The 15,939-nt window shown below is 47.5% G+C and overlaps 1 protein-coding gene across 1 annotated transcript in view; it reads left to right on the forward strand.

The window, feature by feature from the left end:
• The window catches only part of GPD1L (glycerol-3-phosphate dehydrogenase 1-like), a 58,138-nt gene continuing 50,958 nt past the window's right edge, over positions 8,760 to 15,939 (forward strand). Inside the window, exon 1 of the mRNA XM_018038391.1 lies at positions 8,760 to 8,918. Coding sequence (XP_017893880.1) covers positions 8,872 to 8,918 — 47 coding nt within the window. The 5' untranslated portion in view covers positions 8,760 to 8,871. The remainder of the gene's footprint in view (positions 8,919 to 15,939) is intronic.

Consider the following 15,939-nt stretch of genomic DNA (forward strand, 5'->3'; position numbering starts at 1 on the left):
CCCCTCTGCCTTCAAAATAAAACCAACCCCCTATAAGAGAACCCTCTGTTGTCTGGTCCCCATCCACCTGTCTGCCTCATCCGTCTTTACCTCTTGATCAATCCTCCAACTTGCTCAACTTTGAGATCCTTCAGATCTCAAAGGAACCAAGGACTACTTCTCTTTTGCCTTCAAGCCTTCAGACAGATTGTTCTCTCTGCTGCAAACACTCTTCTCCCATTTAATTCCTACACATCCTTCAGTTCAGACATCCTCCTACAAGAAAGGCTTACCCTGGGCCCCCTGGGTACCACTCCCATCTGTCCCCAGATTGACCCGTTTCCTATTGGAACATCAGGCTGGACTCTATGGAAGATGGTGGTGATGGTTTAGTTGCTAAGTAGTGTGTGACTCTTATGATCTCACGACTGTAACCTGCCAGGCTCCTCTGTCCATTGGGTTTTGCAGGCATGAATACTGAAGTGTGTTGCTAATATTGGAGTGTTTTGCCATTTTCTCCTCCAGGGGAACTTCCTGACCTCGGGATCAAACCCAGGTCTCCTGCATTGCAGGTAGATTCTTTACCCACTAAGCCATCAGGGAAGCTCCTCTATGAAAGATACTTGTTTTTATTTGACCTCCTTTCCAGACTGTAAACTTTGTCTCTATTTTTCAACATTGTATCCTCAGTTCCTGGCACAAGGCAGGAGTCGAGTGTTGAACAGCAGATGAACAAGACTCATCTAGAGCCAAGACTAGGTTAACATTTGATTTTCCATCAAGTAGAAACTGAATAAATCTCTCTGCCTCTCTCAGGTTGGGTACAATGCTGAATCTGATCATTTCATCTTTAAAACTCCCAAGGTCTCCAAGCCATCCAAGGTGGCTGCAACCCAGATGTAATCAATAATAATACCCAGTGCTTGGCTAAGAGCTGGTTTCTAAATAAAGCTAGGTTTTAGTAGCATGATTTTTAAAATTTTTTTTTCAGTAGTGTGATCTTTAGATGAACCAACAGATCCCCAATCTAAGGGGCTGGTGCTGAAGTACAGCTGGTGGATACAACCTGATGTACAAACCTTGCTTGATAATTTAATAAACTTTAATATGAACAGATTGCAATTGACAGTGGCTACTGTTAAGTGTCTGGAACTCTATTTGGTTCTTTCAAGCAGTGAAATCTGCCTTTTATCTACGCTTGTTTCTTTTCCCCAAGGAAGTGAGATAAAAGCCCATATAAGTTTCCAGAAGCATTGTTTTCTTTAGCCAAAAATCTGTAGTTTCTCATTAGACTGTCAGTAGCAATATTGAAGATGGGTAATTTCATCTGAAGCTTGTCGTACCAAGGATAAATGTTACCGTGGCGGGGGGAGGGCTGTATGGCGTATAATTAGGAGGCAGAGAGGTGGCCCATGCACTGGAGGGAGTGGATAAAGTGTTTCTCGAGTGTGGCCCAAGTTTATGTCTTCCCCAGAATTAGAGGATAGAAGTTAACCAATATCAGCTTGTGAAAATATTTTCAGTGCCACAGAGAAGTGAGAAAAAGAAAGATTTTGTGAGAGGAAGAGTTTTCTAAGGAGTGTCCTTTATTCTTTTCACTTTTCATTTCAAGTTTTCATTATGTGAATTCATTTTTTTGAGAATGACTGATGTTTGCGATATGAAATAATGTTAAGTGGGGACACAAATAACAGAATAAGGTGTCCATGCAAGAAACTGGTAACGAGGTTTCATCAAGAGAGGGAAACAGGGGCTGGGAAAAGGAGGGAGAGGAACTTCCCTGGTGGACCAGTGGTTAAGACTCTGGCTTTCAATGCAAGGGGTGCGGGTTCCATACCTGGTCGGGCAGCTAAGATCCTACGTGCCTCATGACCAAAAAAACCAAAAATATAAAACAGAAGGAATATTGTTTCACAAATTCAATCAAGACTGAAAAAATAGTCAACTATCAAAAAAAGAAAAAGAAAAGGGAGGGAGACAGAATTTCACCCTACAGCCTTTCCATAGCTTCCCCCATAACTCAATGGTAAAGAATCTGCCAGCAGTGCAGGAGATGAGGGTTGGTTCCCTGGGTTGGGAAGATCCCCTGGAGAAGGAAATGGAGACCCACTCCAGTGTTCTTGCCTGGAGAATCCCATGGGCAGAGGAGCCTGGCCGGCTGCTGTCCATGGGCTTGCAAACGAGTAGGACACGACTGAGAGCAGCTGAGCACACGCGGCAAATGGTTTCTGTCCTTATTTGGAAAAAAAAAATTTGCTAATTCTACATCAGACTTTCAGACAAGAAAAATGTGTTTAATCTATAAAATCCCAAGACCTAGGAACTATTTCGAAATATTTTTCTGACAAGCCTGTATTAACTAAATGCCTTCTCACGCCAGCTAAAGAAGGCATGTGTGACCCATCTCGGGTAACGTCTGTGGTGCCCAACAGGTTAAGCTGGTGACAGCCAGTTTTCTCTACTGTGAGGTTACTCTTTTATCTCTTGTAAGAAATTTACGTGGAGATTCTGAGGCCAAGTATCTTGTCCCTCACCAAACTTCCACCACTATTTTGGCAACTACTGTTGACTGTGGAACTTAATGTTTATTTGTTGGCATGCTATTGTAAGCAAGACTGTCTCTTCTGTTGCTTTGCTTACTTATTTCTCTAAATCACCATGGACCCATGACTTTTCAGTTCATTCAAAGCCCGTTACTATCGTTATTTACTTTATTTTTTAGCTATTTATTACTTACTTTTTTATTTTAGTTACAGTACACTGATTCACAACATTTTGTTAGTTACACAGCAAACTGATTCAGTTACATGTGTCTGTGCGCAACCATGTTCAACTCTTTGCAACTCAATGGACTGTAGCCTGTCAGGCTCCTCTGCCCATGGGATTCTCCAGGCAAGAATATGGGAGTGGGTTGCTGTTTCCTTCTCCAGGGGATCTTCCTGACCCAGGGGTCGAACCCTCATCTCTTGTGTCTCCTGCACTGACAGGCAGGTTCTTTACCAGTTGAGTCAACTTGAAAGCCCAGTTACACACATAAATGTATATTCTTCTTCAGATTCTTTTCTCTTTTTAGGATATTATAAGATATTGAATGTAGTTCCCAGTGCTATGGAATAAATCCTCATTGTTTATCATTATTTACTTTAATGATTGTGTTGACCCAGATTTGGCTACTGGGAGGGAAATCATATTTTTTTTCCTTTTAAACCATAGACCGCCAGGCCCTACAATTTAGTCTGGCTAAATTCTGCCTCTTTGACCACAGTTCTCCCTTCTCTCACATTTGTTCACCCTTCTATAGCTCTTTCTGTTCCTTAAACACAGAGGCTGTTTATTTCCTGCCGCAGGGCCTTTGCACTGGCTACTTCCTCTTCCTGGAGGCCTGGCTCCTTTGATTCTCTCAGATGTCTCTCCTCAGAGTACTTCTCTTCTCATTTAATTTAAGGCTAGCCTCTCTCTCCCTCTCCTCCTCTCCCTCTCATTCTCTTTTCTGTGTTTTCTCCCTCTCCCTCTCTACTGGTTCCTTCCTAGGAATAGTCCAGCATGTTCTAGCCTTTTCCACATGATTTAAAGGGGGGGGGACCTTCAAATTCTTCCCTTTCCCTTGGGTTTTGTCGTCCCTCCCCACATGACCCCAGCCCTCATCTTCTGCTGACAGCCAAACTTTTGGAAAGCAGTTTCTACACTCTCTCAAGTGCCATTTCTTTGTTCTCTATTTAAGCCTCCATCTACTTCAAGCTCTGCCCAGAACCAAAACTGAAATCTTCTGACCAGGCCCACCAACAACCAGGGAGGTGGCTACCTGTACCAGACCTTTCCAGTATGGACTGGAGAAAAGTATCCCTCTGCAGGGGCACTTGTTTCCATCTGTCAGAAAAAGGTAGTCTCAAACACACATATCTACAATGTACACCATAGGCATGGTGCCCACTGGCCTTGTGCAGTGTGTTACCTGCACAACCATACTTTGCCAGCAGCCTTCTGCTAGCCTGAGAGGTGTACTCTGGTCTCATCTTATCTGACCACCCTCAAATTCCCCTGTGACCACCCCTCCTGCTGGAAATGTGGTCCTTCCTTGACGACCACAACACCACACTCTGTATTCCTTCTGCCCCTTCCTCGTTCTCCCAGGCTCTTAAATGTTAAATCCATTTCAGAGTCCTGTCCTGCTTTGCCTTCCTTTGTTACCTGACCCATCTGTGTGAGTGATCTCAATCCCTTTCACTCAACGCTTACAGAGTGTCCACTCCATGATTGGCAGTGTTCTAAGCACTGAGCCCTTGAGTTCATACTGATGATCTGCAAACATGTCTCCCTAACTGCCTTCCTGAAATCTATATGTGGAAACCAAATGGACTCCTTAGACTTAAATTCTCCAGATCTGAGCTCATCACCCCTCTCTTTATATCGATTACTCCTCCTGTTTTAGCAAATGATGCTCATTTAATTGTCCAAGCCTGAAAGGTGGAGACATCCTATACTCTTTCATTTCTCTGCCCCCCAAAAGCAGTAAGTCTTATCTTTCTACTTCCTAAGCATGTCTCAGTTTCACCCACATCTTCCCATCACTGTCACCACCACACTGACCTCCATCCTATGTATCCAGTATCACTTCCCATGTAGAATAAACACTGCATCACAGATGTAGAAAACAAACTTATGGTTACCAAGGGACACGATGGGGGAAAGATAATTGGAAGATTTGGACTGACATGCACATATATACATACTACTGTATAAAAAATAGATAACTAGGGTCTTCCCTGGCAGTCCAGAGGTTAGGACTGCCAACTTAAAAAGAAAAATGCACAACATGAAAGTTGAGAGTTAAGTCTTATTTGGGGCAAAAGGAGGAATACTATGGGAGCTTCCAAGGTGGCACCAGTGATAAAGAACCCGCCTGTCAATGCAGGAGACACCGGAGATGCAGGTTCAATTCCTGGATTGGGAAGATCCCCTGGAGGAGGGCCTGGCAACCTACTCCCGTATTCTTGCATGGAGAATCCCACTGACAGAGGAGCCTGTGGGGTACAGTCCACAGGGTCACAAAGAGTTGGACACGACTGACGCAACTTAGCACACACGCATAAAGTGTACTATAGCCTGGGAGACAGCTCTGAGAACCTGCTTCAAAGAGGTAGGGTGCAAGGAGATTTTGGTGGCGAGGGGCACATGCAGTGAAGGGTGCATTTCTTGCAGGTCTCTACTAGTCAGGAGGACTAGTGGTCATCATGGAGGACTTCAGTGCTTTCTAGGTGATGAGGAGAGACAGGAATTGGGCTCACAAAATCAGCTCCTGAAAATATTTAACTATCTGAAGTCCTGTTCTCCCAGTTTTCCCTGGAGCACAGAGTGCATTTCTGCTTTCCACCCTGAAATCCTTTCAGTGGATGTTGAAAGTCAGCAGCTGCAGCAGCAAATGATTTAATCCTTGTAGAGGCAGATGGCAAGGGCCAATCTGTACTTCACAAGATTCTGTGCTTTCACTGCCTAGGGCCCAGGTTCAATCCCTAGTTGGGAAACTAAGATCACCAATGCCACGTAATGTGGCAAAAAAATAAAATAAATAAAATTAAAAATAACTAATAAGAACCTACTGTATAGTACAGAGAACTCTACTTAATACTCTGTAATGATCTATATGGGAATGGGATCTAAAAAAGAATGAAAATATTATAGTACAGAGAACGCTACTCAATACTCTGTAATGATCTATATGGGAATCGAGGGATCTAAAAAAGAATGAAAATATTATAGTACAGAGAACGCTACTCAGTACTCTGTAATGATCTATATGGGAACGGGATCTAAAAAAGAATGAAAATATTATAGTACAGAGAACGCTACTCAGGACTCTGTAATGATCTATATGGGAACGGGATCTAAAAAAGAATGAAAATATTATAGTACAGAGAACGCTACTCAGTACTCTGTAATGATCTATATGGGAACGGGATCTAAAAAAGAGTGGAAGTATGCATACGCACAGCTGAATCGCTTTGCTATGCACCTGAAACTAACGCAACAATGTGAATCAACTATACCCCAGTAAACATTAATTAAAAACAAACAGGCTCCCATCTGGCCTCTGCCTCCTGGCCCCGATGATGTCAAGCTCCTGCCTGAAAGTCTACACTGGCTTCTTCTGCCCTTAGGGTTTCAGTTCTAATTCTCTGATATGGTTTGCAAGGCCAATCATGACCAGACACCTCCTCCACCTCCCAACTTTCATTTCTCTTCATTTCCCTTGCCCTTCATACTCTTCCCCTTATTTGTTCTCCCTTCCATCCTTACTGAGCTCCTTTTAGTTTCTGAACATGTCATCTGTTTGTAATCTCTGAATCTTAGCCAATGCTAGTCCCCCTGCCTGGAAGAGCTCCTTTGAGTCCCCTCCCAGCCTATCACCTTGCTGATTGCACCTTTTTTCTTAAAAAAAAAAAAAAATAAAACACCTTATTTGGCTGCACCTGGTCTTTAGCAGCCAATGAAGCATCTCGGAAGTGAAGCCTCCAACTCTCTTTGATCATGTACCCCATGTGGAGAGAGCTGTCCCCTCTGATTCTAGAGCTAAACAAATGAATGTGGTTGCCTGGAGACCTAAACTTGGGATGCTCTGTTAAGCAACAAGAAATAACCAGGGGGTTGTTGAGCCCTGGAAGTGGAGTGTTGCTGCCTGACATGCACCATTGGCTTTGGGACCTGGCAGCAGGCAGGCGTCTAAAGGCTCAGGGATGGTGTCAGAGACAGGGTACAAGGCTGAAGGTGGGGGCCTAAGAGAGCAATGGAGTCTCCAGTTACAGAGGAGAGTTTGGCAATACTGTTGCCATTGTCTCCTGTACTTAGTCAGAACTGTGCTTCAGGAATTCAGTGACCTGGTGAAGGAGACTGCTGGGCTGTTTCTAAAGGGCTTCTGGGCTTCTCCTAGCTGCCTGATGAATTTTCATCAAGATACATGCATAACCCAGTCATGCTGTCTCCACGCACCATGCACTGAGTCGTAAACAACCTGGGACTTCTCCAGGTCCCTCAAGAGTCAGCTTGTCCAATGAGACTGGCTAGTGTGTTGTCATCTGGGTTGTTCAACCCTCCTGGGGAAGGAGACCCACAGAAGGCCAACTGGCAGCACTGCCATCTTAGCAGACCAGGAGGGGACTGGCAGAGAACCAGAGATCTCAGCACTAGACCTTCTCCTCTTCCCCATGCTCCCCGTTAGGTTGATATACAAAAGTGTTTCTAACATATACACAATAATATAAAGAATAACCAACCCTCCTCTCCACTATAACCCTGCATTTTGTGTTCGTTTCCCTTCTTTTCCTTTACAGTTATGCTATGTATGTATATATCTACAGTGATACAGGTAATTTTGCTTGTTTCTGAACTGACAGAACTAGAATTCTACCGTGTGCAATCTCTTGCAGTTTGCTTTATTCTCTCAACGTTCTACCCATGGGTTTCACCTCTGTGGTTTTGGTTTCCATCTTTGCAACCGGTCTATCAAATAAATGGCTACTCACTATGTCCATCCTGGCACAATGTGTTGTGTATCTCGGGTGGCCGATAAACCCTCTATGATGATGCTGTGCAAGATGAGTTCACAGAACAGCCAGACCACTCATTTTCACGCAGACGCAGTTGCAACATTGGGGAAACCGAGTGTCCACATGAGGAGTGGAAAGCAGGCTTTGTCTCACCCACTCTCTCTCTAGGGAGTTTTTTGAGTTAGTACCGTCAGTAACAGAAGTAAAATTTTCATATACTGTAGACGGAACAAAAATAACAGTTACTCCTCTGGGCATCAAACTAACAGGCCTAATATTTTTCTAGGTACTAGAGTATTTGTTTCCTCCGTCAGTCTCTGATATTTTAGTTCTCTGGTTCTCAATTTTCAGTCCTTTTGTAGTCACCCCCCTGAACATTAAAAACTTTGGATGTCTGTATCGCATTCCGGGAGATTCTGATGCAATCGGTCTGAGGTGATGCCCTTGCATGGAAGTTCTGAAAAGTTCCAGAGACTCAGAGATGTAGTGGAGTTGAGAATCTCTGGTTCACACCACTTCGTTTCCTCCTCAGGGTCCAGCGCGGCGCCTGGTGGAAAGTGATGCTTAGAACGGATACACAACGTTCAGTTTCTCAGGAAGGGGGGAAGCGAGGCCTCAGAACCTCAAACCCTTCGGGTGCCCTGGGGCGAAGACCACTGAGGAGCCAAGTCCTGCCAAGCTAGTGGGCGAGGGCGACGCCCCCGTGCCCAGGTCTCTCCCCAACTGCCCCGACTCTAGAAAGTTCCCACCCTGGAGGGCAGGTACTCTCCGGTCAATTCTCAAAGGCCTCAGAAGATACACGGCCACCGCGAAGTTTGGCGGTGCCAGGCGGTTTCTTGTTTCCACAGGTGAGGCAGAGTCTGAAGAAACTAAAGTGGCCTCTTGGGGCTCTGGGCCAAGCCGGGTCGACTTAAGTCCAGAGTCCTCTCTTGGCTTCAAATTGCAGCCTGGCAGCACCTCCCGAGACAGGTGGAGAGGGAGGCACTAGAGAAAGCCTGCTCTGAGAGGAAAGCGGTGCGTCCCCTGCGCCCGGATGAAACCAGCCAGAGCTGCACGTGGCGCGGCGGGAGAGGGGGTCTGCAGAAGCGGACTACAAGTCCCGAGAGGCCTCGCGCTGGGATGGGCGGGGCCTCGCGGGGCCGGGCGTGCGCAGTGGCTCTCGGGAGTGGCGGGGCTGGCCCTCCGGGCTGTCAGCTGTGGCCCCGGGCGCCCGGGCGGGGGTGGTTGCGGCCATTGGCCGAGAGGCGGCGGGGCGGGGCCGTCGTGCGCCGCAGCGGGTTCATGCCGAGCGGGTGGAGGCGGGCAGCCGATCCGGTAGGCGCGCGCCGGTCTGCAGCGTACGGCCTGAACCATGGCAGCGGCGCCCCTGAAAGTGTGCATCGTGGGCTCGGGGAACTGGTGAGCGGCAGCGGGCGGGCGGCGCGGACTCCGCCCCCAGGAAGCCCCTCTCCAGGGCGAGCGGGGATGCGCGTCCCCGCCGCGGCGAGGACACCCGGCACCGCGCGTGGGGAGGCGGGGCGGGCAGCGTCGCGGCCCGGCTGGGCACCGCGCACCCGGGGAGGCCGCGCCGAGGCACCAGCTGGGGAGGCCCAGAGCCCGCGTGCTCATGGGGGCGGCCCAGAGAGAGGGGACGGGTGCCCGCGGGCACCTGTCTGCGCTCGCGGCACCAGGCAGCGGACGCTCGGGGGCCACCTGCTCGCCACGCCCGGGGGGTTTGGGCAACATCCTCAGGACGTTCTCCATTCTCCTGGGCAGATCGCCTGGGTAGAGGAGTTGTAGGAGGCTCGAGCATTCTTCCTGGGGTTTCCGTGTCAAGGAAACCGAGGCAGAGGGGGATGAAGGGTGCCTGCCATGCAGGTCGAGGGCGGGGCCGGCTCTGCCCTTCCAAGTGCAAGTCCGGCTCCAGGCTTCTGCTAAGTCTGGTATCTTACTAACATATCGGGAAGAAAATCCAAGTTGCCTACAGCCTAGGCTTCTCCAGTAGCTCAAGGGCTTTGGGAATTCTTAGCTGGGGGGCCGGGGCGGAGGGGGGGGATGTTTGCGAAGCTTTGCGTCCCCGCTGTGCTAGGAGTTCTCGTAAGAACTTTAAACGTTAGCCCTTTTAGTTCCCTTTCTCAGACTTAATACAGTTGGATTATTTGGTGTGTTTGGGTGACTGTAGAGGAAAGTGGGCTTGGGGGCGAGGAGGCGGAATATGGTATAGCATCTGATATTTTCAATCTTTTTCCATGGCTGCCCGCTGTTTTTCCCACATTCGAGGGACTGGTATAAGAATAGTTAAAAGAGTGATGTCCTTTAAGTCCTGTGGCCGCACACTCATCAAGTTCACAAGTTCACGCTTGTAGCAGTCCTACAGAAATTGGTACTAGTTGCTCGGTCTTCCTCTTTAAGACTTGGCCCAGAAAGTCCTTTTTGGAGGAAACCTTTTCTGATTCGCCACTTTTCCATCCCAGCGAGGCCAGGAGCCCTGTGCCCTGTTGCTAACATCTGTTACAAGTGATGACTTATTTGATTATCTGCTTCCACTCCTCCCCTTTCAGCTCTTGAGAACAGCAAGAGCTAGGCATGTACTTGGTAAATACTGAATGAATAAACACAAACTAAGTTAAAAAAGAAATCTTTTGGCCATACTGAGCTGCATGTGGAATCTTAGTTTCACAATCAGAGATCCAACCCTCCCCGCCCCCTGCCGCGGCGACCTGGCCCCCACCCCCACCCCCCGTCGTGTATTGGCAGCATGGAGACTTGACCACTGGGGAAGTCACCCCAAACTCATTTTTTAACGAAGAAATGTAATTATGTATGATTTAGCAAAAATTCACATATTCATATTGTTTGAAAGGTACCCCATAACCCACCAAAAAAAAAAAATTATTTTCCAAGTTCCAAGACAACCCACAGTTGTCTCCCAAGGTACCTCCTGGAGGAAAACCAGTGTTATCAGTTTATTCTGTTCTTTCCGGAAGAATTCCATCAGATGCAAGAGAATGTTTATAAGTAGTATTTTATCTCACATCCCTGCAAATACTAGGATATTTTGCACTTTTCTGTAAACTTTTTTCAACCACAACAAAATGTTCTGTCGTACATTTAATTGAGTCGGTAACTATCCACTGGAGAGCTTCATTTGGGCTTGCTGCTGGACTTTACCGGTTCTTATCCCCAGGTACTTGAGTGAAATGCCGGCTGCCTCATGGACTGTGAGGTTGGAAACACGCCCATTCATCGTGTGTTCTTTAACACTAGTTTCCTCTTCCGAAAGAGGCCCCAGAACCACAGATAACAGCACCTTTTCCTTCTTTGGCAAGGTGCAGGAGAAATAGAATGGCTGGGCCATGCGGGGTTTGGGCCTGGAGCTAGAGTCGTGAAATGACCCTCCTGCCCCCATCTCTGACTTTGGCTGCCTTCCCGCAGCTTCACTCTGATGTTCTTAACTGTGTTTCTTGGCTTGCTCCGGGTCGAGGAAGTGGAGTGGGACTTGGCTAGTGACACTGGAGCAGAGCAATTGAGAAATGCGCCGATGGTTTGGCCTGGCTGCCGGGCTCCATTAATGATGGGAGCAGATGGGAACAGTCATTGGCTTCCCAGGCTCTGTCCCGGGTACAGAGCCACGCCAGTCCTAGAGAGAGGTTCCACGACCTCAGCAGAGAGATTCAGGAACTTAGGAACAGAAAATGACACAGAGAGGCTGCCCAGGGGCCCACTGAGTGTTCAGCTCTGGTCATAAGACATTTGCCTGTCTGCTCCATACAGATATAGTGGTCTTTCCAGGGGTAGGAATGCAGTGGACACCGTCTCCGCCTTCAGGTCACAGACAGATAAGGACTTGGAAGATTACGTTCAAAAGAAATACAAAGTGGAATGAAATATCTGCCACAGATTAGACGTTTTAGGTTTATTTTCCTCCTGTGGCTTGTGGGTTCTTATTTCCCCAACCAGGGATGAAACCCACGCCCCTGCAGTAGAAGCATGGAATCTTAACCCCTGGACTGCCAGGGAAGTCCCAAGATTAGATGTTTTAAATAGTGTTTTTAATGTTGTTGTTCAGTTGCTAAGTCGTGTGTGACTCTTTGCAACCCCATGGACCGCAGCACGCCAGGCTTCCCTGTCCTTCACTGCCTCCCAGAATTTGTGCAAATCATGTCCATTGAGTCAGTGATGCCATCCAACCATCTCATTCTCTGTCATCCCCTTTTCCTGCCTTCAGTCTTTCCGAGCATCACAGTCTTTTCCAAAGAGTTGGCTCTTCACATCAGGTAGCCAAAGGATTGGAGCTTCAGCTTCAGTATCAGCCCTTCCAATGAATATTCAGGGTTGATTTCCTTTAGGACTGACTGGTTTGATCTCCTTGCTGTCCAAAGGACTCTCAAGAGTCTTCTTCAGCACCGCAATTTGAAAACATCAGTTCGTTGGCGCTCAGCTTTCTTTTTGGTCCAACTCTCAAAGCCATACATGACTATTGGGAAAACCATAGCTTTGACTATACAGACCTTTGACAGCAAAGTGGAATGCAGTGTTTTTAATAGTGTTCGTTAAAACATGGTTCAAAGACCACTTGTATCAGAATTGTGTGTGTGCGTTGGTCACTCAATCATGTCCACCTCTTTGTGACCTCATGGACTGTAGCCCTCCAGGCTCCTCTGTCCATAGAATTCTCCAAGCAAGAATACTGGAGTGGGTTGCCATTTCCTTCTCCAGGGGGTCTTCCCAACCCAGGGATTGAACCCAGATCTCCTGCATTGCAGGCAGATTCTTTACCAGCTGAACCAGAATTAGTACCAAGGAATCTGAACTTGCTGAATCACATTCCCTGAGGGCAGGGCAGATTTTTTTCCCCTCAGGGACTTAAGCCTTTTGCTAACTTTTTTTTTTTTTTGCCTTGCCACAAAGCATGTGGGATCTTAGTTCCAGTTCCCAGTCCAGGGATCAAACCCATACCCTCGCATTAGAACAGAGTCTTAAACACTGAGCCACAGTCTTTTCCATAAACACTGAACCCAATCTTCCACTAATTTTAAAACAGTTTACCAAAAAATAAAAAAATAAAAAAAATAAAACAGATTACCAAAAGACAGGCCCTTCCAGATTCTCAGGAATAGGAAGTTGCCTAAGCAGTGTTTACACTTGGGAACTTGAAGTTGCTGAGAATGCTCAGGCAAATAAAGGTGTTATATCTGTAGCTATAAGGTGGCTCACATTAAGTTCGTCTTGCAATTTAAATGAGCATCTATAACTATGCAGATACCTGAAGAATAACAGGACCTGTCCCACCCTCCTGCACTTTGAGAGTGCAAGCTGGGGCACCTCACTGAGCCCTGCTGGGCTGCCCGCCGCGGGAAACCGGCACTGCGTTTCATGGGCCTGGTCCTGATGACTCATAAAAGCAACTGAAAGGAAAAAACAAAAGCCTCCTAAGTTCCTGCAAAGATGAAACAAAGTTCCTCCAGCAAAAAGATCTCCAGGAGATCTCTCCTTGGGACAGCCGCCCAGATACAGGGATAAGATGTAGTTTGAGAACTAAAACCTCAGGGTTGTGTTAGTGAGAGCTCGGCCTCTTTGTGCATCGATACGGAACCAGACCCTGGAGACCAGAGCTGTGGGTGAAGCAGAAAAGGACCGCTTTATTACCTGGTCAGGCAAAGAGGGACACACCAGGCTTCTGCCTGGAAAAGCTGTATGTATCTTCCAGAGAACTTGATGAGGGTTTTCATAACAGTGGGTCAAAGGTGGGGTTGCTGACAAGATCAGGGAGTATGCTGGATCTCAGGTGGTCGGTCTTCTAACCTTGATGAGCTGCTCTAGTCCCTTTAATCTTGCCTTAGGTGGTTTCTCAGTTGATTAGCCAACTGTTCAAATCCACCCTTTGGAACTCAGGAAAGGTATAATGGCTGGAATCTTGCCTACCAGAAATGGTACACAGAAAGGCCTCTGTGCCTGGGAGCCCCACAGGGCCCCACTCGGTTTCACTTGTATTTGCAGCCCCACCTCTGTGCCTGGGAGCTAAGTCCAGAAACACCCCAAACCTCCTTGGGAGGTCAGGTGAGGCAAGAGGCAGCAGTAATAGGATTCCACCCTGATGTCCTGGTTTCTTACCCTGTCAGTCTAGGTCCTTGAGCAAACTGCTCTCCAAGGGTCAGGTTCTGACTTTGGTACCTGCTGTTTAGGATCATGGTTAGAATGCAGTGTGGTGATCCAGGAGAGACCTAGGTTCAATCCCTGGGTTGGGAAGATCCCCTGGAGAAGGGAAAGGCTCACCACTCCAGTATTCTGGGCTAGAGAATTCCATGGACTTATTGTCCATGGAGTCCCAAAGAGTTGAACAGGACTGAGCGGCTTTCACCGCTTCAGGAGAGTGCAGAGCCACAGGCACTCAGTCAATGTCAGCTGATGAGAAAATGTTACTTTCGTTAGTTGGGTCACCTTTGACCAGCACTGTTATCAAGTCACCCAACGGACCTTTTCAAGGTCAGTGTTTAATAAGGTGGAGTGGGAACCCAGATCCTTCTAACTCCAATTCATGTCTCTGTAAATTCTTATCATTTTCAGTGAGAAGCATACTTCTACCTGAGAGCCAGTGCTAATCACAAAATGCCAAGGAACAGAGGCAGAGGAGGGGAAAAGATCAGAGAGCAGGGGAGTTTCTAGAAGTTATCTTTTGCCCTTGTTTACACTGTCACCTCACAGCTTGACTGACTCCTGGGACTGAAGGTCAGGGAGACCTTTGGCCTACTTTGCACTGATGGCCGAAGCTGGACATGTGGGTGGCTCTTTTTGTCCTGCTGGAAGCGTCTGAATATAGCCTGGCTGGCTCTTCATCCCCCGTGTCGTCCTTTTTCGTCTGTGTTACTCAGTGTCAGTGATGATTCTTGCTGTATCCTGACATGGAGAGCTTGAACAGATTTGAGCATCTGTGTGTGAGCTCCTCTGAGGTCAAAATGACCCTTTCCCTGTCCACAGGCAGCGGAACTGACACGCCTCTGCTCTGGAAGCAGGGGTGGGTAGTGATGGGGAGGGGCGACCTGGGAGGAGACCCACTTCCCCGACCAGCCAGGCCGAAAACACCTTCCAGGCTGATACACCTATTTCTGTTTCTGTGCAGTAAAAACATCACAGCTATTCTGGGGGTGAGTCCGCTTTTCCTATCTGAGCCCTCTTTCACCATTCTTCATTTCCTCCTCATCTTTAGGGGGGATAATCATTATAGTAGTTACCACTTATGGGCATTTTCTGTGTCTGGGATATGTGCTATTTCATGTATATCTAATAATAAGCCTATGAGGTACTATTATTATCATCCCTATTTTAGATGATGAAATTGACATCAGAAAACTTTTCAAGGTCAGTGGTTAATAAAATAAAATTGAAACGCAGATCTCTCTAACTTCAGTGTGCTTGTTTCTAGAAATTCTTATCATTTTTATTTAGTTTTTTGGCCATGACCAAGCAGAATGTGGGATCTTTGTTCCCAGACTAGGGATCGAACCCACGTGCCCTGCCGTGGAAATGTGGAGTCTTAAGCCCTGGACTGCCAGAGAAGTTCCTAATTCTTACCATTTTTAGTGAGAAGCATACTTTTATCTGAACAAATCCCATCTGTACGAAAAAAGTGAATATCTTACCCTCCCTAAAAAAGTCTAGTATAAAAATCAAATTGAAGTGAGGTCTTAAAAATCGTCCCAGAGGGACTTCCTTGGTGGCAAAAGTCTTGGGAAAAAAGATCCTGTTCAGTTTCCCTCTGCAGCAGGCATCCCTTCTCCTGCAGTTACGGCAGGATCACACTTTGCTGTGTATAAGGTGTGTGCGCGCTCAGTTGCTTCAGTCATGTCTTACGCTGCAACGCCATGGAGTGTAGCACGCCAGACTCCTCTGTCCATGGGATTCTCCAGGCAAGAATACCGGAGTGGCTTGCCATGCCCTCGTCCAGGGGATCTTCGCCACCCAGGGATCCAGCCCGCATCTCCTGCGTCTCCTGCCTCAAAGGTGGATTCTTTACCACTGAGCCAGCAAGGAAGCCCCGTTAATAAGCTGCCCGACCTTAAAATGAATCTAGAAAATTAATCATTAGAAAAGCCTTGTATGTGGGAGACCAGCTTCCACCCACTAGCCTCAGAGCAGCGGCCAGGTGAGCCCACTCTTTCTGAAGACACGTCCCATTGTTTAGAGAGTCATGGATCCACCAGCTCTTCTCTGTAGTATCTCCAGGTTTCTCAGCGGTTGCCGGTAGGAAGTTGTGTCAGGCGCCTCCCCTCCAGATCTTTCTTCTGCCCCTCATCCCTGACTCCCAGGGCTTGATGGCGTCAGGAGCTAAGCCTGGCGTTCCTCCAGCTCCTCTGGGGCTCTCCTCGCGGTGCTTTGCCATCCTTCTGCACTTTGGGGCTCAGCGCCTTTCGCAGTTGGGGGCCAGGACTTCAGTTATCTG

This window comes from Capra hircus, chromosome 22 (genome assembly GCF_001704415.2).
Source record: "Capra hircus breed San Clemente chromosome 22, ASM170441v1, whole genome shotgun sequence".
NCBI lineage: Eukaryota > Metazoa > Chordata > Mammalia > Artiodactyla > Bovidae > Capra > Capra hircus.